The following is a 22,935-nucleotide window of genomic DNA, read 5'->3' on the forward strand; positions in this document are numbered from 1 at the left end:
AATCATGGCGTGAGGAGAGAAAAGTGACAGGAGTTTAGACTGATCAAAACTGTTTCTTGAAACATTCTAAGGAATAATGTATGTGTAATTATATACTATTCTGAGGAATTTTGACTGTATCCTATCAGAGATTCTCAACCTCAGCTATAAATAAGAATTGGTATATCTGAGGAAGGGCTGAAATATCTTTATTTATTTATTTATTTATTTATTTATTTATTTATTTATTGAGATGGAGTCTCACTCTGTTGCCCAGGCTGGAGTACAGTGGCACGATCTCGGCTCACTGCAGGCTCCACCTCCTGGTCACACCATTCTCCTGTCTCAGCCTTTCAAGTAGCTGGGACTACAGGCACTCGCCACCACGCCTGGCTAATTTTTTGTATTTTTAGTAGAGATCGGGTTTCGCTGTGTTAGCCAGAATGGTCTCGATCTCCTGACCTCGTGATCCGCCTACCTCAGTCCCCCAAAGTGCTGGGATTACAGGCGTGAGCCACCACGCCTGGCCATATCTTTATTTTTTTAAAGCTCCATAAGTAAGTCAGATGTACAGCTAGGAATGCTGTAAGCAATGAGAAGCTATAGACAGATTTGAAGTAAGGAAGTGACATAATCAGATGTGCATTTTCAAAGGGAATTCCACTTTAAATAGGTGGGAGGAGAGACTTGTAGTCCAGGCAAGAGATGATGTCTTTTAATGACTGCATAATAGTTAGTCAAGTTAAATTTTTATAATTCTGTTATGCATTATTTATGTTTCTAGGGATGTATATGTATTCACCATTACTCAAAAGAAGTACATCTTTTGATGTTCTTTTTGTTGTTGTTACTCTAGTTTTTCACTAGGACAGATTCCCCGGAGTGATTCTGTTGAGTCAAAGGAAATGAGTAGTTTTCGTTCCTGCTTGTAAATTATTATAATGGTTGCAATCCATTCCTAGAGTTGACTTCCATGTGGTGGGCCAAATAGGAACTTTAGAATCATTTTCTAAAGTTCTAAAAAACTATTTGAGTTTTGATTGATTTTATTTTGAAATTAGCAGTAAATTATCAGAACAATGCTTACATTGTATTTATGGTAACCACTCACTCAGTAACTAAATTTGTCTTTCATAGATTGATGAACTCCCAGAGGGAGCTGTGAAGCCTCCAGCAAACAAGTATCCTATCTTCTTTTTTGGCACCCATGAAACGTAAGTTAGCAAAAATAGTTCCAACAGCTCTAACTTGACTCTGCTATGCTACATTGTTATGGATGATCTCTGACATCTTACATCTTGTTAAAATCATTATAATCAATTATATAAAATTACCAAACTTAACAATGTATTTTTCTTAATGTAAATAGTTTTCGTGATAGAAGTCTTTATGACTAAAACCATATCTTTGCTTTTGAGTATCATTTGTGTTTCTGCTTAATGTTGGTCATCACCCAGAAGTCTCCTCTAGGACACTTTTAAGTCCTAGAATGGTTTCTATACCACTCCCAGTAATTTCTTGTGTTGCTCTTATATATTTCCCTTCCAGAGAAATTTTTTCCATTCATGTTTCAGAGAACAAAGGTTATGTTCTCTCAGGCTCTTTCACCTTGTTGGGCCCTCAAGGAAATATACCACCTTTTTTAGGTTTTCTGACTGTATTTGTTGGTGTACAGACTACACTGACGTAATAAAGGAACCTAGAAATACAATGTCTCAAATAATATAGAAGTTTATTTCTTTCTTTTAAAATAATTCAGAGGTAGGCAGGTAGATTGGGGTAGGTAGACTACTTTGCTCTAGGGACCCGAGCTGCTTCTGTTTTCCTGTCATGTCATTGAGTGCTAAAACAAACAAACAAACAAAAAAAAACTGACTCAGCAACACATGTGCATCTTGCAGGCAGTGGGAAGGAGGAAAGAGAACAGGTGAAGAACAAGTAGTTCCTTGTAAGAAAATGACAAGGAAGTTACGTACAGTAGGTCTTCACTTAAGTGGATAGATTCCTGGAAACTGCAACTTTAAAGGAAACATCAGACAGCAGGCTGTCAACTAACATCTTTTTGTTCAGTGTTGTCACAGTTTCCAAAAACCTATCAACGTTAGGTGTGGACTTACTGTATATCATTTACGCTTGCATTCATTCTAGTGACAAGAACTTGGTCATGTGGCCACATCTAGCTACAAGGAAAGCTGAGAAATAGTCTCTAGCTGGGCAACTCTGTACCCTGCTTTATCCAGTATAGGAAAAAAGAAGAGCATGAATACTGTGGAATAGTTGGCAATCTTTGACACACTGGGAATGGATATGGTTATTTACAACAAGAAAACAAATGGAACAGAAATTGGAAATGTGGAGAAAAGCTAAAAACTGTCACAAAATTTTAAAGTCTTCAAATTCAGGGTCATCACTTATGTTCATCTGAATGTTAGTAGAGCCTAGCATGAGCTTTCTTAGCTTGTTGTCTCTGCCACCCAACATCTTCCTCATTCTTATCTTGAAAGAGTCAGGAGAAGCCTCTCAAGACAAATTTTTTTTCATGTGAGAAATAATTGCAGTTTCTTTCAGGAAGTTTTATTTACTTTTATATTATTTTTATGTAATAGACATTATGGACTATGCAACTGATCATGTTTTCCTCCTTAGAGAGGTTTCTAGAAAGCTTAGAAATAAGTTTTACCTATAATAAATGCATAGGGCTCTATGATGCATATTTTTGCATTTTCCTTATTTCCCCCTCCCCATTTTGTTTTTGTACCATTGGTTTGATTTTTTTAGAACCCATCTCCAAGTGATCTGGTTGTACTGTAGTCCATATGTGATTTTTTGCTGGTTTGATCATCCAGAGGCAGATTTAAAAATACCTGGGGGAGAATGAACTTCAAAAAACCTGTCATAACATTGGTTCTGTTGAACTTAGTTACTAAGTATTGGGTGTCCGTAAACCTGAGATTATACTTGCCATAGCAAGTATGAATGTTCACCCTCTCCAAAGGCAGAAATTATGTCAGTGTTTCTTACTCTTACTTACACAGTGCTTAACACAGTGCCTGGCCCATAGTAGGTGTTTAAAAAATAGCTGTTGATTAAATTAAAATTAGTTAAATGATGCAGGGGAGATATGTGAAAAGTGGTGTGAGCTTAACAAGAAGGCTATGTTTGGTTCAGCTACAGGAGTACCCTAGGCAGGACCAGAATTTTCCTCAGAACATGATTTTGAATCTGTTCTTATTCTGACATAGGTGACTGGAACCCCAAGTTCTTCTGCTTCGTGTAACATAAACCCAGTAGTTTTAGTCTAGACAATTTTCAAGGAATCCTTAACATGGAAAAATATGTCATCCTCAGTGCATTTAGCTTTGAAAAAATGTATTTTCTTTTCTACGCTTAAAAAATTTTAAAACATATGCAGTTAACCAATTGAGAGAGGATTTGATTTATACAATCATCTGTAATCCAGAAAAAACAGGGTTGTTTATCAAAAAATTACAACTTGTTTTAGAATAGTTCATTCAGGCTCCCTCTTGCCAGTAGTAGCTAATATGACCAGTTGTCAGTTAAAGTCATTCCTGCGGAATGCTAGTAAAAATGTATCATTTATTCATAAAAAGAATGCTTTCTGTTCTCTGTAGCATGAAGACATCCATCTCGTACATACAAAAGTGGTATCCAAAAGTGGGACAAGATAAAAATAAAGAAGGCAAAAATTGTTAACTCTTTCGTCAAAAAATAATGACCATTAGCCCTGACTCTTGTGGCATTATTACAGTATAGGCAGCTGAGTGCAGTGGTTCATGCGTCTAATACCAGCACTTTGGGAGGCCAAGGCGGGAGGATGACTTTAGCTCAGGAGTTCGAGACTAGCCTGGGCAATATAGTGAGATCCTGTCTCTACAAAAAATAACATTAGCCAGGCATGGTGGCTGTAGTCCTAGCTACTTAAGAGGCTGAGGTGGGAGGATCACTTGAGCCTGGAAGCCAAAGCTACAGTGAGAGACCCTTTCCCCCCTGCCCAAAAAAATAAGTATCGGCAAGCTCTGGTTAGCATCAAGTAGCTGATGTGAATACCAGGCACCTTAGCCCACAGTTATTTCTTAAGCATAGTGTCAAAGACTGGGGAAGGTCAAAAGCTAGTGTCTAATAATTCATGACAAATTCCTCTAAAAGTGAAGTTGCCATACACAAAGTCCATTTATTGTGTTCAGTTTATCAGGCAAGACTTTGACTTTTTTTTATTAAGATGTCCAGTAATGTAACAAATTATTTCTGGGTTCAATGAGGTGGAATCATGCTGACTGAGCAATGAAAGGTGAATACTAAGGAAAAGTTTGGTGCTTCTTAAACCGCTCTGGGGTCAGCAAGCTTACCCAGGTGTTTTAATGAACTTGAAGTTTTTGATCAGCTGGACAATGCGAGGGATCAACACTGAGACCCAGGCAGAAAATGGAATTTACAGAGATCAGTAGTAAACTGTTAACCTCTCGTCTGAAAGTTTTCAGTATCTTCTCTTTACTGATAATTTCCAAATTTACATCTCTGGCTTACACCTTTCCCCTCTACTCCAGAGTCCTCTCTCCAGCTGCCTGACATCTTCACTTGGATGTCTTAACTGGATTTTAAATTTTGGATTTTAAATTCAAAACTGAGTTTTTTGCCCCCAAATATTGTTCCCCCCCAAAATATTTCAATTTTGGTAAATACCAACTCCGTCTTATTTCTCAGTCTAAAACCTTGGAGATGGCCGGGCGCGGTGGCTCACGGCTGTAATGCCAGCACGTTGGGAGGCCGAGGTGGGCGGATCATGAGGTCAGGAGATCAAAACCATCCTGGCCAACATGGTGAAACCCTGTCTCTACTAAAAATACAAAACTTAGCTGGGCATGGTGACACATGCCTGCAATCCCAGCTACTCGGGAGGCTGAGGCAGAAGAATCGCTTGAACCAGGGAGTCCAAGGTTGCAGTGAGCCGAGATTGCGCCACTGCACTCCAGCCTGGCGACAAAGTGAGACTGTGTCTCAAAAAAAAAAACAAAAAAACAAAAGCAAAAAAACCTTGGAGCTATCCTCAACTCCTCCACCCTTTCTCACATATGCCATATCCAGCCCATCAACAAATCTTGATGCTCTTTCTTGAGAATGAATTCAGGATCTGACCACTTCTTACCAACAGTACTGTTTACACCCTGGTTCAAGTCACCATCATTACTTCAGAAGCCTTCTAATTAGTCTCCCTGCTTCTACTGTAGCAACTAAGTCTTCAGTCTGTTTTCAGTACAGCAGCCAAAGTTATCCTATTAAAACATAAATTGCCACGTCTCTTCTCAAAACCTTTAATGGCTTCCCATCTCACTCAAAGCCTTTATAGTGGCCCTCAAGGCCCTAAATAATCTGTGCCCCCATTCTGTTAACCTCTCTCACACTGGTCGTCCAGAAATGAGTGTGTCACTCATTTCACTCTGGCCACACTGACCTCTTCTGTTTCTCAAACTTATGAGGCACTCTTCCTCTCCCACCTCAGGGACTTTGTACTGCTCTTTCTTCAACCTGTTCTTTTCTTCTCCAGGTAACTGCATCAGTTGTTCCTTCACTTTCTTTGTTCTGTACTTAGCTGTTCCCTTTGCCTTCCTTGATCTGTGTATCTGTAATAATAAAATCCACCTCCTATTCTTCCCATCCTTCTCTGCTTTTTTTTTTTTTAGCACACATACTATATATTTTATTTATCTTTCTATTGTCCAAGCCCCCACCCCTGCCACTATAACATATGCTCCAAGAAAACAGAGATGTTTGTCTCTTTGTTCCCTGTAGCTCCTCTGGAATAGTGCCTGACACATTGTATTAACAAATGTTCAATCAGTGTTGTCGAATGAAGGAATATGTGAATCTCAGTTTGAAAAGTAAGCTCTAGGGGTGTCAGCCAGAACTGTGGCCTAATGCTAAAGACTCTGATTTGAATGCTCAGATCTATCTATTAGACTCAGAATTTGTTCTAATTTCTTTTTTTTTTTTTTTCTTGGTTATGATTGATTTAGGATGTGGTTAAAATTGGATAAGAGTCTATCTGCTTTGTCACTTCTAATTTTTTCCTTACTTAGTGCCTCATTAAACACTAACATGATTTTTTAATTTATAGAAATAATAGGCCAGGCACGGTGGCTCATGCCTATAATCCCAGCACTTTGGGAGGCCAAGGCAGGCGGATCACCTGAAGTCAGGAGTTCAACATCAGCCTGACCAATGTGGCAAAACCGCGTCTCTACTAAAAATACAAAATTAGTCGGGTGTGGTGGAGCATGCCTGTAATCCCAGATTTGGAAGGCTGAGGCAGGAAAATCGGTTGAACCCGGGAGATGGAGGTTGCAGTGAGCTGAGATCACACCATTGCACTCCAGCCTGGGCAACAAGAGCAAAACTCCATCTCAGAAAAAAAGAAAGAAATAATAGTGAATAAATATACTACCGTAATACAGTAGTACCTGCTTTATCTGTAGGGGATACATTCCAAGACCTCCATTGGATGCCTAAAACCATGGATAGTATGAACCCTATATATACTATGATTTTTCCATCTGATAACAGAGATAGCTACTAAGTAACTAGTGGGCAGGTAGTGCAAATATGATGGATATGCTGGACAAAGGGATGATTTATGTCCCAGGTGGGATGGAGTGGGCGTGAGATTTTATCCCACTACTCAGAGGGGTGTAATAATTAAAACTTAAGAATTGTTTATTTTCCACTGACTATATTTGGACCACAGTTGACCATGGGTAACTAAAACCACAGAAGGCAAAACCACAGTTAAGTGGGGAAGTACTATATAGAGAGTTAAAATCTTTTTTTCATTCTAGTATTTATATTTTTACTGTGAATTTCATAAAACCCTTACCTATGGTAACATTAGCATAGATGAATCTTAGTTTAAGATGATGATTTAAGTGGCCAAAGTAGACATATTTAGTTCTAATTATGTAACTAAAAATTGGTTTTTAAATGAAGGTATTGATAATTTAAAATCAAAGTAGCACAATTCAGGTGGCTGTAGGCTTAACTATCCATTTTTTCTGCCTTGAAGTATGTGTCTAAAACACCTTGTAATATGTGCCTAACTTGAAGGGTGTGTATGTACTTTACATTTGTTTGCTATGATATGCTCTGACATCTTCATTGATACTGATATTTAAAATATCTTACCTCTGAAGGTCAGTGTGTCAATTATATTTCTAATATATCTCTACAGTGCATTTCTAGGTCCCAAAGACCTTTTTCCATATAAGGAGTACAAAGACAAGTTTGGAAAGTCAAACAAACGGAAAGGATTTAATGAAGGATTGTGGGAAATAGAAAATAACCCAGGAGTAAAGTTTACTGGATACCAGGTAATGGTTTACTTCGTTGTCACTTGCTATATCTCATTTCTTTGGTTTTAATACTCTTTCAGATCTTTCTTATATGTCCTTTCTACTAATAGTAGTTACCTTGAAGTCAGAATTCTTTTTGACTCCAATAGCTTTTTGGATTAAATGTAATTCTTAATCAGAAGGGTTCAGATCAAGTGTCCATTGGAAAATTCAGTTTGACAGCCCTTTGTTTTTCACAGTCTTCCAAGTAAGTGGTACCCTTTCAAATTAAAACAGAGTAGTTCTTTTCAGTGTTTGTTCTTTGCTATTTTTTCAAAAATGTAATGAGCTAATATTTTATTATTTCTTAGGCAATTCAGCAACAGAGCTCTTCAGAAACTGAGGGAGAAGGTGGAAATACTGCAGATGCAAGCAGTGAGGAAGAAGGTGATAGAGTAGAAGAAGATGGAAAAGGCAAAAGAAAGAATGAAAAAGCAGGCTCAAAACGGAAAAAGTCATATACTTCAAAGGTTACTAAGAAGCTTCCCGTTGTTATTAATGTTACATGCATTTTCATTAAACAGTTTTAGATTATTTTCCATGTGTTTATTGGGTACATAGAAAAAATACTAAATTCTATGGAGCCTCTGCCTTTAGAGACAAAATACAGCAGAGGGAAGTCAGGTAACCTTAGATATTAGAGCGATCTGACTATTGACTCTTTAGGGCTGATTTGGCCCTGAAAATACCACCTTTTTAGTTGGAGGGGGACTGTTCTTTAGTTAAGGCTATATGAGTAGCTTTGCCTCCTACAATAACCTCCGGACAAGCTCTAAAGAATTGAGAAATGTAGGAGACACAATATAATTCAAGACTATGTCTATGTACTATATGTATAAATGCATCACATGAAACTTAACTATGGGGTTCTAAGAAATGCATCATTAGGCAATTTTGTCATTGTGCAAACAATATAGAGTATACTTTCACAAACCTAGGTGGTTCAGCCTATCACACATCTAGGCTTTGTGTATGTGGTCTGTCACTGACCAAAACATTACTATGTGACATGACTAAAAAGATATATTTTTACTTGACATTCTGCTTCAAAGAATGTACTTTGGCTCTTTATTTATTCAGTTCTTTTATTTCCTGATCACCTAGTCTATTCCAGACACCAGACTAGGTATACAGTGGTGAGCAACTCCATTCCTGCCTTCACATAAATTATAGTACAATAGAGAGTGGGGGTAGCACACAGTGATCATGTAAATAATAAATTGTGAAAGGGTGTGAAGGAATTCAGTGGGAGCAGGGGGACCTAAAATAGGTCCCCTATTTTAGATAGGGTGACCAGGGCTTTCTGAAAACGTGTAGTTTATGCTGAGACCTGAAAGAAGAGAGTGGGAGAAGCAGCCATATATGGCAGAGGGAAAGGAATGTAGCAGCAAAGCTCTGAGACAGGGAAGAGTTTAGCATGTTTTTCCTGTATTGAAAGAAGGTGTGGCTGGGGAATCATGACCAAGGGGGAAAGGCTGGCAAAGGCCTAATAATGCAGACTTGTAGGCCATAATGAGAAATTTGGATTTTATTCCAAATCTAACAATACTTGAAGGTTTTAAACAGAGGAATGACATGATCCTAGATTTACAAATTGAAAGTCTAGGTTTTTTCATGTGGTAATTCAGAAATACAATTGAAAGAACTCTGAGATTGTGAAAATTATTCACCTTTTAGAAACTGAAAGCAAGATAAATGGATCCTTGAAGACCAGAGATTGGTACAGGTTTCACTATAATTGGTCTGTCATATAATTGAATACCTGGATAAATTACTTCTATTTAAATTCTGGTATTTAGTGGCTGAATATACTTAGGAAACTCTAAAAACAAGTACCTAGAGTTTATTAGACTACCAGCATTTTATTTTGGCAGTATATAAAATCTTTCCCAACTACCCAACTGGCATACAGGCAGAATTGTGTGAATGCAGCATTATTTCCTGTGTACCTAATGAAAAACATGTGATTGCCTTGGATGGGGATAAAGTTTGCAAATGACAACAAAGTAATTAGAATTTTCTTTGTCAGACTTTATCTTCCATTGCAATTATTTTTTAAGCTGAATTTGTTTTAGCATTTTGAACTTCATTTAAACACCTACTTGAATTGATTTTACTTAATTTACGATTGCCTGCTGAGCTTCCACCTAATGTGTTGTGCAACCCTAAATTATTTAAGCTACCTAATGTTGCCTAGGCATTTAATAGTGTGGATATGTGGCTTTTAAATACCATTATTTTATTGCTTATTAGAAAGACCAGAAGTAATGGGGCTCCACCTGGGTGGACTTAAAATTTAAAGCAGAGAAAGGGTAAAGACACACTTAGCTTACTAATGTTTGTCTATTTTAAATTAAGGGATCGTTTCCTTTGCTTTCCTTGAAGATTACAACTTCATGATCATTGAATAGCCTTTTGGCTGGGCACAATGGCTCATACTGGTAATCCCAACACTTTGAGTGGCTGAGACAAGTGGATCTCTTGAGCCCAGGAGTTTGAGACCAGCCTGGGCAATATAGTGAGACCTTATCTCCACAAGTAATAAACAAAATTAGCCGGGAGTGATTGCTCACACCTGTAGTCCAGCTACTTGGGAGGCTGAGGTGGAAGGATCGCAGGAGTCCAGGAGGTCCAGGCGAGTAGTCAGCCATGATCATGCCACTGCCCTCCAGCCTGGGAAACAGAGTGAGACCCTGTCTCAAAAGGAAAAAAGAAGAATAGCTTTTTATTTTTAATATCAATGAAATAACCTAGCATAATGGTTCTCAAACTGTTACATGTTTTAGAATTACATGGAAGGCTTATAAAGACAAGCTTACATTGTTTGACAAGCTTGCCACTTTTAATAGTTATACTATATTTTTTAGGAGAACAAAAAGTTTTTTACTTTTACTATCATTCTTGATCTTAACTGGAAACACTCCACATTTGTATCATTAAATCCCTGTTTTCCCTTCTTGTAAAAAGTAAAAATCACCACATTTTAACGTGACATTTTAGGCTTGGTTGGTAGTTTCAGTTAAGTAAAATAGAAACATTGTGAACCCCATCCCCAGAATTTCTGTTTCAGAAGGTCTAGGGTGGGGTCTAGGAATCAAATTTCCAGGTGAGGCTGATCCTACTATCTGGGAACCACATTTAGAGAACCACTCACCTAGCGTAACTTCATTGTTCACTTTGGCTTCCCAATTGCTTCATTTTTAAAAAACAAATACGGTGATTTTTCCTTTTTTTTATTTTTCTTTTTTTTGAGACAGGGTCTTGCTCTGTCACCCAGGCTGGAGTGCAGTGGTGCAATCTCAGCTCACTGCAACTTCTGCCCGCTGGGCTCAAGCTACGCTCCCACCTCAGCCTCCCCAGTAGCTGGGACTACAGTCGTGCACCAACCACCACACACAGCTTTTTTTTTTTTTTTTTTTTTTTTCATTTTTAGTAGCGACCAGATTTTTATCTTGTTGCCCAGGCTGGTCTCAAACTCCTGAGCTCAAACAGTCTGCCTGCCTCAACCTCCCAGAGTGCTGGGATTACAGGTGTGAGCCACTGTGCCCAGCCAGTTTTTCTTTATGTCTATTACTTAGAGTTGAATAGTCTTCCTTTGCATGGAAAATTCATGGCTCTCAAACTTTTTTTTGCTACATTCCAGTTGGGTAGAAGGAAAGGCCCCACACCTGTCTCCTCTACCTCACCTAATTTCAGTTTTCTAAGGAAAACGCTCAGTAATCATAATGAAAAGTCATACTATAGCAGATTTGAGGGAGATTATATGTCTTCTCTCTTTAGCAGTAAGGCTATGGATTATTCATATTTGAGTCATAACAGATACTGGAGAATTATAGGTCAAAAATATTTTGTGTACAAATTATTTACTATATACAATAGGACTAATGAGAGGCTCACAACAAACTAAACTGGCGTTGATAAACCAGTAATTTTAGTTAAAAAAAAAAAAAAAAGCGAAAATCAAACACACAACCAATTTAAGACCACACTGATGAAACAGAGTCCTTCTCCAAAATTACAGGAGTTTCAGTAATCTGAAGAACTTTTCAAGGTTACCGAATAGAGCTTAGCGGCCAGATTTCTTCACAGAATACTGAATGTTGTGACTCATTAATAAAACTTTAGTAATGCCCTAATTCTGTTCTGTATATCTCAAATACATGCCAAATTGTAATACTTATAAACTAATTTATAAGGTTACTCATAAAGATCCTTTATGAGCATTATAAATTTTAGGGAGTTGTTCGTTATTATAAGAACTACTGGGGGCCGGGCACAGTGGCTCACACCTGTAATCCCAGCACTTTGGGAGGCCGAGGCGTCCAGATCACAAGGTCAGGAGATGGAGACCATGCTGGCTAACACGGTGAAACCCCGTCTCTACTAAAAATACAAAAAACTTAGCCAGGCATGGTGGTGGGTGCCTGTAGTCCCAGCTACTCAGGAGCCTGAGGCAGGAGAATGTTGTGAACCTGGGAGGCAGAGCTTGCAGTAAGCTGAGATAGCGCCACTGCACTCCAGCCTGGGCAACAGAGTGAGACTCCTTCTCAAAAACAAGAACTGCCTACGGAGGACTATTATTTGAAAATTACTATGTAAAGCAGTTGCTACATTTTAACAATTATACTATAAGGAGAAAGCTTTTCACTTTTACTGTTGTCATTCTTGATCTTCACTTGAAATACTCCACATTTATATTATTAAATCCCTGTTTCCCTTCATGTAAAAAGTAAAACTCACATTTTAAACTGACATTTTGGGCTTGGCTGGTAGTTTCAGTTAAGTAAAATAGAAACAGTTTAATTATATATTCTGCCACACAGCTAGATGATGTTTTCTCTTTTTTTGTTTTTTGTTTTTTTGAAATAGTCTCACTCTGTCACCCAGGGTTGAGTGCAGTGATACAATCTCCACTCACTGCAACCTCCACCTCCCAGGTTCAAGTGATTCTCCTGCCTCAGCCTCCCAAGTAGCTGGGATTACAGGCTGCCCACCACCACACCCAGCTAATTTTGTATTTTTAGTAGAGACGGGGTTTCACCGATGTTGGCCAGGATGGTCTGAAACCCCTGACCTCAGATGATCTGCCCACCTCGGCCTCCCAAAGTGCTGAGATGAAAGGCATGAGCCACCGTGCCTGACTCCAGTTAATTTTTGTAGTTTTAGTAGAGGCAGGGTTTTGCCATGTTGGCCAGGCTGATCTCAAATTCCTGACCTTAGGTGATCCACCCACCTCAGCCTCCCAAAGTGCTGGGATTACAGGCACGAGCCACCATGTTTTCTCTTTGAAAATGGCATTTTAAAAAACTGATTATCTGAAGAAGCTTCAGTTTGCTCATTCGTTTCTGGAAGACCAGAAGTAACTTGGCAAAATCAGTTTTGCCTTACCTCTTACTTGCAATGTGCCTGAAGATTCTTAAAATGTCTCAAAGAGGAAGTGTAGAAAAACACTATATTTTACTTTCTTAAGGTGCATAATTGGGGCCAGCTTTCTATAATTTTAATGCTATGCTGCCAAGCAACTCTTGAGGCAAACTAATTGTATTTTCATCTTCCTCTAGAGTTCATCTTGTTTTCAAATGCAAAATGACAAGGAAAAAGGACTGGTTCACCATTATAGCCTTGAGTTCTTAAATAACTCTCCATAATTGAAAAGAATAGTTTATATCAAACAGTTTTGTCAAGATGATTCTGGGTATCCCACTAGCCAAACAACTTCAAGAGGTGTTCAGCATGAATATCTGTATATTCTCTTGGATAGTTCGCCTCACTTCTTTCAATTTCCACTACCATAAAATGATGGGGAGGACAAGATGACCTTTAGGGTACCTTCCAGTTCTGTAGCCTTCTTAAGGTGGTATCCTTCCAGCTGTATTTATTCATCGACAGTATTCTGGGTACATTAATCTTCATTTTCTGCTTTTAATATCACATTGCTGGAAATAACTAAGAGGTCATCTAGCCCATTTCTGCTTCCTTTCCAGCTAGTTAAACTGAGGCACAATGAGGTGAAATGATTTGTCCAGTGTCACCTAGCTGAGCCTTGGCATACTGCATGTTGTGTCAGTATATCCTCTATCAACCACCAAGACTAGATGCAAGTCAGCTATTTCTGCGTCTCTTACTTGTACATTTGGATTTCTGGGTTTGACTATAATATTTAACTTGTCTGAACATTTAGAAATCCTCTAAACAGTCCCGGAAATCTCCAGGAGATGAAGATGACAAAGACTGCAAAGAAGAGGAAAACAAAAGCAGCTCTGAGGGTGGAGATGCGGGCAATGACACAAGAAACACAACTTCAGACTTGCAGAAAACGAGTGAAGGGGTAAGGATGTGCTTATGATTTCTGTTACCTTCTATTAGAAGACATTTTGCTTCAGATTCAGCATTAATATGTCAACATTAGTAAACATTGTGTTAATAAATGGAGAAGTATTCTCAGCCTATTATATGCATCCGCTCAGCTCTTTAATATAATCAATTTAATTCTTAGAGTCTGAGAACAAAAGAGCCAAGTGAGAATTACACCTGCCTGTCAATTTGGAACTCTATGAACAGGTCTATTATTCTGTATACTAATTTTAGCAACTTTAGAGTCTTTTTAAAGTACAATGTGAAATACTGAAATTATGAAATGCCACCTCAAAATTCAACAGTTGTATTTCTTTTATCACAAAATCAATGGCATGTTCAAAATAGAGTATTATGTACTGCTGCTTCTTTCCCAGAAGCAATGTGTAATTCAGTGTGCCCATGAGGACTTTAAAAATGCAAACAATGTTTGAATATTGATATTTAAAATACCCCCAGGGACAAATTTGTCTATGTTGACTCTTCATAACTTTTGTTAACCTTTGTTAACTTCAAAGCACAGGTAAGTCCACCTTTGGAAAAAACTGTTAGTGAAGGCAAATTTTGCCCCCATTGCATTTTATCCTCTATGAAGACTGGTTAGACAATGTTAAATCATTTAAAAATAATGACCTAAGAAATTTATCTGGTTTCAGCTGAGTTCTTGCCTATTCATGTCAGTCCTGTTTACCTCTCAACTCTTTTCTTCCTTCATCCCAGTTATCTATAATTACTCCCAAAGTATTATGATTCTGATTGTTCTCTTATTCCTCTCACCCAGGTCAGCCCTACTCTGTCCTCTGCTTATCTTCATCCTCTTGACTTTTCTCTAATAAGTAGTCCTCTATCACTGCTTTTGCCAGCAGCCTTCCCAGGGACATATACCTGCTAACAGTCACTGAGAACTTGAACACCTGGCTCACTTGATTTTCTCTTTATTCCACCTGCTACCTATATGTCAGGTAGCTTCAACATGCAAATAGCAACAACTCCAACAATTTCTCTTCCCTTTACTACCAAACTTATTTCTAGATGCACTTCTCATGACAAAGGAAGAGTTGTCCTACCCCCTTAATACTCAGAGTGTGGTCAGTGAACCAGTAGCATCAACATTATGTGGGAGCTTGTTAGAAATGCAGAATCTCAGACCTGCCCCAGACTCCAGATTCTGAATCAATCTACATTTTAACTCAACCCCAAGTAATTCATATGCAAATGAAAGTCTGAGAAGCACTAATTTACATCTGTCTATTGTCATGGTTCAGAATAGTATCTCCTCCTGTTTTCTCCAAAGCACACCCAGTCATTTGTCCCCTTCTTCTGTACTACATCTTCTTTTCCGCTGGCTCCTTCCCCTCTGCCTATAAACAGCCTAAGGTCTCCCTTGATCTTGACAATACCTCCCTTCAATCTTATATTCTACCCTTTTCACGTTTCCCTTCATCTCTAAACTTCGTAAAAATAATGATCTTTTCTCCCAGTCTCCATTTCCTCTCCTCCTCCTCATGACTTAACCCATTGCACTCTTATTTCTTCTTTGACCACTTCATTGAAATTCCTCTTGTAAAGGTTCCTAGTGATCCTCTTCTTGCCCAATCCAATGTCTCGTTTAGTCTTCGTTTTCACCTCTACAAAATTTAATTCCATTAGACATTTCTCCTCCTGAATTTTCTTCCAGGTTACCAATCTCTTCTGCTTCCTCTCCCTGTTCCTTCTTAGTCTCTTTCTAGGGCTCCTTTCTTCAGTCTGACTTGGCACACTTCTACTCCACAACTTCTTGTGTTCATCTTATCCATTCACATGATTTCAACTTTACTGATGACGTTTTCATTCTGTATATCCTATGCATTGTAGATTCATTGTTCTAACCACTAATAAAACCATTTCTTTTTGAAAGCACCTTAGAACATAATAGCTGCTACTAGCTAGCACCAGTAACCTGCGTGGCACATATTGTGCGTGCTCTGCATGCATTATCTCATTTAATCCTCACACAAACTTCAGGAGGTAGATGCAAGTATTGCTTTTGCTTTTTAGTTGGGGAAACTGAGGCTGAAAGAATTGGCCTAGGATCACACAGCTAGTAAGAGCTTAAGTGGGAAGCAAGAGCCTATTTTTAATGATATATTTGTTATATACTAAATAATATATATAAATATAAGGTTATAAAGCTATAAAGTGACCCTACCGCTGAACCTAAAAACTAGAACATCACAATTAACTTGTATCTATTTATGTATTCTTTCCAGTCCCTCTTCCTACCCAGAGATGAGCACTAATGTTGTATTATTTCCTTTTCTTTTTAAAATGTTAGCCCATACCTAACATATAGGTGTATACTTAGCAGTGTATTGTTTAATTTTGCTTATTTTTAGCTTTTTAAAAACTTACGACATTCACTCAGCACTGTTTTCCTAAGATTCCTTCATGTGGTTATGTGTAGCAGTAGTCTATTTTAACTACTGTATAATATTCAGTTTTGTGGGTATACCACAACTTATTTATCCAGTCTCTTGGGTTGTTTCCAGCTTTTTGCAATTTTTTTTTCTTTTTTCAAAATGGAGTCTTGCTCTGTTGCCAGGCTGGAGTGCAGTGGTGCGATCTTGGCTCTCTGCAAACTCTGCCTCCCAGGTTCACACCATTCTCCTGCCTCAGCCTCCCGAGTAGCTGGGACTACAGGCGCCCGCCACCACGCCCGGCTAATATTTTTGTATTTTTAGTAGAGACGGGGTTTCACCGTTAGCCAGGATGGTCTTGATCTCCTGACCTCGTGATCTGCCCGCCTCAGCCTCCCAAAGTGCTGGGATTACAGGCGTGAGCCACCATGCCCGGCCCCCGGCAGTTCTTATAATAATGAACAACTCCCTAAAATTTATAATGCTCATAAAGGATCTTTATGAGTAACCTTATAAATTAGTTGTAAGTATTACAATTTGACTTTTTGCAATTATTATGAACTGTGTGACTCTGAGCATTCTCATGCCTGTCTCCTAGTATACATGTACACGAGTTTATTTAGCATATGTAACTAGAATTGAAAATACTGACTTGTGAGTTGATGGATTTTAACTTTACAAGATAATGCCACATTATTTTCCTTAGTAGTTGGACATTCTTACCAGAGGTGTAGAAGAGTTCCCTGTGATTAACTTGGCATAGTCAGGCTTTTTAATTCTTGCCAATATAGTGAGTATAAAATGGTCATTATAGTGCTAAGTTATAATTCCCTGATTAATGATAAGGTTGAGCTGCCTTTCATGTTTATTGACCACCTATGTTTTCTCTTCTGTACAGTGCTTGTTTTGGGTTTTGCCCATTTTCCTATTGGATTTCATTTCTTACTGATTTGTAGGACTTCTCTACATATTCTGGCTTCTAACTAACATGGATCGTCACATTTCTTGCAGATATCCTCTCCGAGTTTATGGCTTATCTATTCAATTTCTTTCTGATTTTTTAGTGAACAGACTTTTTAAATTTTATTGTATTGTAGTCAACTTTATCAAACTTTCCTTTTTATGGCTAGCATTTTTCTGTCTTGTTTAAGCATAACCACTTGAACCAGCACCATTTATTGCATTGTCCTTCCTTTTCTCTCTGATCTGCAGTGCATCTGTCATAAATTCATAGGTCTCTCTCTGGCTTCTCTATTCTGTTCCATTGGTCAATACCACACTCTCTTAATTACAGTAGCTTTATAATGAGTCCTGATATCATGTAGGGCTAATTGCCTACTTTTAGTTTTCAAATATTTAATAGTCATGATCTGGGATAGAAGTTCAAGGAAGGTCTTTTTTTCTTGATGAGAGAATTTACATATGCTAGTAAGAGTAATCCAAGTCAGAAATGATCACAAAATGATAATGTAAGAAAGAATTGCTGAAGCAGTGTCCTTTAGAAAGCAAAAAGGTAGGGCCAGGCGCGGTGGGTCACACCTGTAATCTCAGCGCTTTAGGTGGCCAAGGCAGGTGGATCATGAGTTCAAGAGATCGAGACCATCCTGGCCAACATGGTGAAAATACACCATACTAAAAATACAAAAATTGGCTGGGTGTGGTGGTGCGCTCCTGTAGTCCCAACTATTCGGGAGGCTGAGGCACTAGAGTCGCTTGAACCCGGGAAGTAGAGGTTGCAGTGAGCCGAGGTTATGTCACTGCACTCCAGCCTGGCGACAGAGCGAGACTCTGTCTCAAAAAAAAAGAAAGAAAGAAGGCATAAGATCTGGTGCAATCTGGAGGGGTTACCTTGGTTCATCCATTAAATTGGAAGGAAAGGCAGAGTATTTGGGCACAGATACAGGTAAGTAGATACTTGGGGTGAGAGCTTGTAGAAATTCTTACCTGATTGCTTCTATTTTCTTACGGAACAAGGTTAGCATTTGAGGCTGAGAATAGGAAAAAATGTTGGAAGATTCAAGAGGAGGAAAGGTACAAAATAGTCATTTAGAAGAATAAGAGAATGCATGAACTTGGGAAATGAAGTTGAATTGCCAGGCAATACTAAAGGCTTGCTTGAGGCCATTGGTCTTGAATTTGAAGTGAGAGCGGTCACAATGGCTGTGTTTTTCTCCAGGCATATTCAATTATGCAGTCACAGAGAGGACAGATAATTGAATTTAACTAGAATGAAGGTTTTCCCAGAGAGTAGGGTAAAGAGGATTAGAAGCCAGGGAATCAAGGATGTATACAAGGATTATAACAATGGACCATGGAATCCAACATGTGTTAAGAGGAAAGATGTAAATGAGGAAGGGATAGAGTCAACAAATTTTAAGTATGACCTGGAAATACAAATGGTGATAGAAGAGTGAGGTATTTGAATAGAATCGTGGAAAGGTTGCAGTAGTTGCCGATGACAGTGCAGGTGCTACTAGTATTTCCAGTGGGACACTTAATTCTTCGTTGTAAGAGCACTGTCTACATCACAAGACATTTAGTATCCGTGACCCCATGCATTAAATGCCAGTAGAACCCCAGATTTCTTAATAATAACCTAAAATGCCTACATAATTTTGCTTTCAAAACAGTGGCTTAGGACAGTATTTCCAGTTACTCCCAGTGGTTGTGAATCACTTGTCTTCAGAAAGAACCATGGACTCTGGGAGGCTGAGGTGGGCAGACCACCTGAGGTCAGGAGTTTGAGACCAGCCTGGCCAATATGGTGAAACCTTGTCTCTACTAAAAATGCAAAAATTAGCTGGGCATGGTGGTACACACCTGTAGTCCCAGGTACTCGGGAGGCTGAGACATGAGAATCGCTTGAACCTAGGAGGCAGAGGTTGCAGTGAGCCAAGATCGAGCCACTGTACTCCAACCTGGGCGACAGAGTGAGACTCCATCTCAAAAAAAAAAAAAGAAAGAAAGAAGAAGAAAGGGAGAGAGAGAGGGAAAAAAAAGAGAAAGAAAAAAAAAAGAGAAGAGAAACCATGGGAGCGAGTGACTGAGGTAGGGTCTTAGAAGACAGGATCTTTGGTAGAGAGGACACCAAGGAACTGAGATACCAGAATGTTAGAAAGATAATCTATGTGGATATTGAAATCACAGGAATTATGATGAATGACAGAGGGCCAGAAGTGAAATCTTTAAAGAGTAAAGAGAGTAATCCAGGGAGTCTATAGATGATTGCAGTAAGGAGGGGAGTAGCTTACACTGAGATTCAAAACTGGGAGGCTTTTATTTTCAGGAAATGTGGGGCACAATGGAGAGAACGAATAGCTTATAAATAGTAAGGAGGAGCAAGAAAGACACCTTCTCCACCTCCAGGGCAAGTAGTAGTATAAGAGCTGTGGGAGAGAACAAAGCTACCATTTGAGAGGGTTAAAGGGAAAGAGGCAGCACTGCCCTTAGAAGAAAACAGGTTTAAAACAAGTTGTTGAGTGGAATATCTTGGAAATCCAAATTGGGAATATAGGAGTTTTGCTAATGGCTAACTGTGGTTTTCAGGGGGCCCAGTAGAAGAGATTAAAGAATGGGGTGGGGGGTTCTGTTAAGAAATAAGGCCATAAAAGGATCTGTGCAAAGCTGACTGGGGATATATGTCCAGGAAGTGATGGGTGCTCTGGAGCCCATCTTGTAGTATCCAAAGTAAGCGAGGATAAAGGGCGTAATAATAAAAAGCCTGATGGTCTCAAAGCAGATGATGCGTTGATGTTACGCGTATTGTAAAGGGAAAGAAGAGATTTTTACGAGGTCCCTTTTTGCTCCCAGAGGCTCTCTGAGTACTTCTTCCCTCCTGCCACTAGCAGCAGGAGGCAGAAAGGAGCAGGCACCCTTATCTAGAATACTTGGAGTTCCTTTGATTCATATGGATAGAAGGTGGAAGTTACTCATCTGTGGCCAGGAGGACACCATGCACTGATTGGCTTACACCTGCTGTATTAGTTATCTATTGCCATGTAGCTGAAACCTAGTGACTTAAAGCAGCATTTATTATCTCATCTTTTCAAGACTCATCAAGAGTCCATGCAGGTGCAACTTGCTAAATCCTCTGTCTCTGGGTCTCTTGCAAAAGAAAGTGAGATACCAAAATGCAGTCCAGGTGTCAGCAGGGACTCAAATCATCTTAAGGCTCAACGGGGGATGGATCCTCTTCTAAGATCACTCAAATTGTTCCCGGCAGGATTCAGCTCCTCACAGTTGTTGGACTGGAGGCCTCAGTTCCTCATGAGTTATTTCCCAGGGGCCTCCTTTGATGCTTTGCCCCACGGATCTCACCATGAGGCAGCTCATAACATGGCAGCTGGCTTCATCAGAGTAAGCAGTAAAGTGTCAGCAAGAGAGAGTGCTGGCAAACAGAAGTCAGTCTTTTGTAACCTTCTTAGAAGTGACATTCCATTACTTTTGCTTCATTCTGTTTATTACAAGCAAGTCACTAGGTCCAGCCCACACTCAAGGGGCAACGATTACACAAGAATGTGATGTAGAGATACTGGAGGCAGGAATCATTGGAGACTATATCAGAAGGCTACCCATCCCTAAACCAACTACTGATACAAGAGGATTAGAACTGGCTCACACCATTCAGGTTCTCCACACCCCTGGAGCTGGATTCAGGTCCCCAAATCACAAGACTACCACACAGCTATGGCATCCACCTGTAGTCCCAACTAGGGCTGAGGCGGGAGAATTGCTTGAGCCCAGGAGGGCTGCAGTGAAAGATACTAGTGGTGGGCAGCCTTGTCTGGTGCTGACGATTGCCTGGCAGTCAGTGGAGGGGAAAGTCTGAGAATCGTGCAGTATCCGTAAATTGAGACTTACAATTTCTAATTATTCCAATATATTTACTAGAGATTATTTGGAAAACAGACCCTCAAATGACAATAAAGTCTTAAATCATTTTAAAAAAAAGGCTCCACACAATTGGAGGGAGGGACAGAGGATAGAATAAACATTGGGATGATAGCTACAGTGTTTACCCTATTTACCATGTGGCCATACCTTTGTTCTTCTGACCCTGAACCAGTTCTTTCTACAATATAGTGGCTGCCCCCTTATATCTCTTCAGTGCCCCACAAGATTAAGTCTGAGTTCCTTATTCCATCATATAATGCCTTTCACAGCTGACCCCAGTTTATCTTTGCAGTCTTACCTCTCACCGTTTACTCTCATTTATTCTTGGTCTCAGGACCTCTTTAATACCATTAAAAGTTTGTTTGTTTGTTTGTTTGAGATGGAGTCTCGCTCTGTCGCGCAGACTGGAGTGCAGTAGCACAATCTTGGCTCACTGCAACCTCCGCCTCCTGGGTTCAAGCGATCCTCCTGCCTCAGCCTCCTAAGTAGCTGGGATTATAGGCACTCACCACCACGCCCGACCAATTTTGTGTTTTCCGTAGAGTTAGGATTTTGCCACGTTGGCCAAACTGGTCTCGAACTCCAGACCTCAAGTGATCTGCCTGCCTCAGCCTCCCAAAGTGCTTGGATTACAGGCGTGAGCTACTGCACCCGGCCCCGTTTAAGGGGCCTGTAATCTCAACACTATGGGAGGCCAAGGTGGGTGGATCACCTGAGGTCAGGAGTTCAGCACCAGCCTGGCCAACATGGTGAAACCCCATCTCTACTAAAAATACAAAATTAGCTGAGCGTGGTATCATGCGCCTGTAATTCCAGCTACTCAGGAAGCTGAGGGAGGAGAATCGATTAAACCTGGGAGGCAGAGGTTGCAATGAGCTGAGATTGTGCCACTGTACTCCAGCCTGGGCTACAGAGCGAGATTCCGTCTCAAAAAAAAAAAAAGTTATTGAGGGCCCCAAAGAGCTTTGTTTTTATGTGTTATTGTTAATGATATTTATTTAATTAGAAATAAAAACAAATTTTAAAAATACTTAATTCATTTAATATAATAAATCCATCACTTAAATAGCATTTTTATGAAAATAACATTTCACAGAAAAGTTTGCAGAATGACATTTTTACATTTTTGCAAATCTTTTTGATGTCTGATTTGATAGAAGACAACTAGATCCTCATATCTATTTCTGCATTCTCTTTATTGTAATATGTAATTGTGGTTGAAGGTACATGAAGAAAATCTGTTATTATACAGATATTTAATTGAAAAATGGAGATTTGAGTATCTTAATAGTCTTGCCCTTTTTTTTAACTTCTATTTTAGGCTCAGGGGTACATGTGCAGATTTATTGTAAAGGTTAACTCATGTCATGGGTGTTTGTTGTACAGATTATTTTGTTACCCTGGGTTCTAAGCCTAGTATCTAATAGTTATTTTTTCTGATCCTCCCCCTCCTCGCCTTTACCCTCAAGTAGGCCCTAGTGTCCATTGTTCCCCTTTTTGTGTCCATGAGTTCTCATCATTTAGCTTCCACTTATAAGCAAGAACGTGCAGTATCTGGTTTTCTGTTCCTGTGTTAGTTTGTTAAGGATAATGACCTCTAGCTCTATGCATATTCCCACAAAAGACGCACTGTCACTCTTTTTCATGGCTGCATAGTATTCCGTGGTATGTATGTACCACTTTTTCTTTATCCAGTCTGTCATTGATGGGCATTTAGGTTGATTCCATGTCTTTACTATTGTATAGTGAGTGCTGCAATGAACATTCGCATGCATGTGTCTTTTTTTCTTTTTTTTTTTTTTTTGAGACGGAGTCTTGCTGTGTCGCCCAGGCTGGAGTGCAGTGGCTGGATCTCAGCTCACTGCAGGCTCCGCCTCCCGGGTTTACGCCATTCTCCTGCCTCAGCCTCCTGA

General features: G+C 39.4%; 1 protein-coding gene across 2 annotated transcripts in view; it reads left to right on the plus strand.

Annotated features, from left to right (window-relative positions):
- HDGFL3 (HDGF like 3) overlaps positions 1-22,935 on the plus strand; it is a 99,803-nt gene that overhangs the window by 49,410 nt on the left and 27,458 nt on the right. For both annotated transcript variants that reach the window (XM_025391602.1, XM_025391601.1), the window contains exons 2-5: positions 1,117-1,193; positions 7,220-7,358; positions 7,691-7,849; positions 13,561-13,707. In XM_025391602.1, coding sequence (XP_025247387.1) covers positions 1,117-1,193; positions 7,220-7,358; positions 7,691-7,849; positions 13,561-13,707 — 522 coding nt within the window. The remainder of the gene's footprint in view (positions 1-1,116; positions 1,194-7,219; positions 7,359-7,690; positions 7,850-13,560; positions 13,708-22,935) is intronic.

This window comes from Theropithecus gelada, chromosome 7b (genome assembly GCF_003255815.1).
Source record: "Theropithecus gelada isolate Dixy chromosome 7b, Tgel_1.0, whole genome shotgun sequence".
Classification (NCBI taxonomy): Eukaryota; Metazoa; Chordata; class Mammalia; order Primates; family Cercopithecidae; genus Theropithecus; species Theropithecus gelada.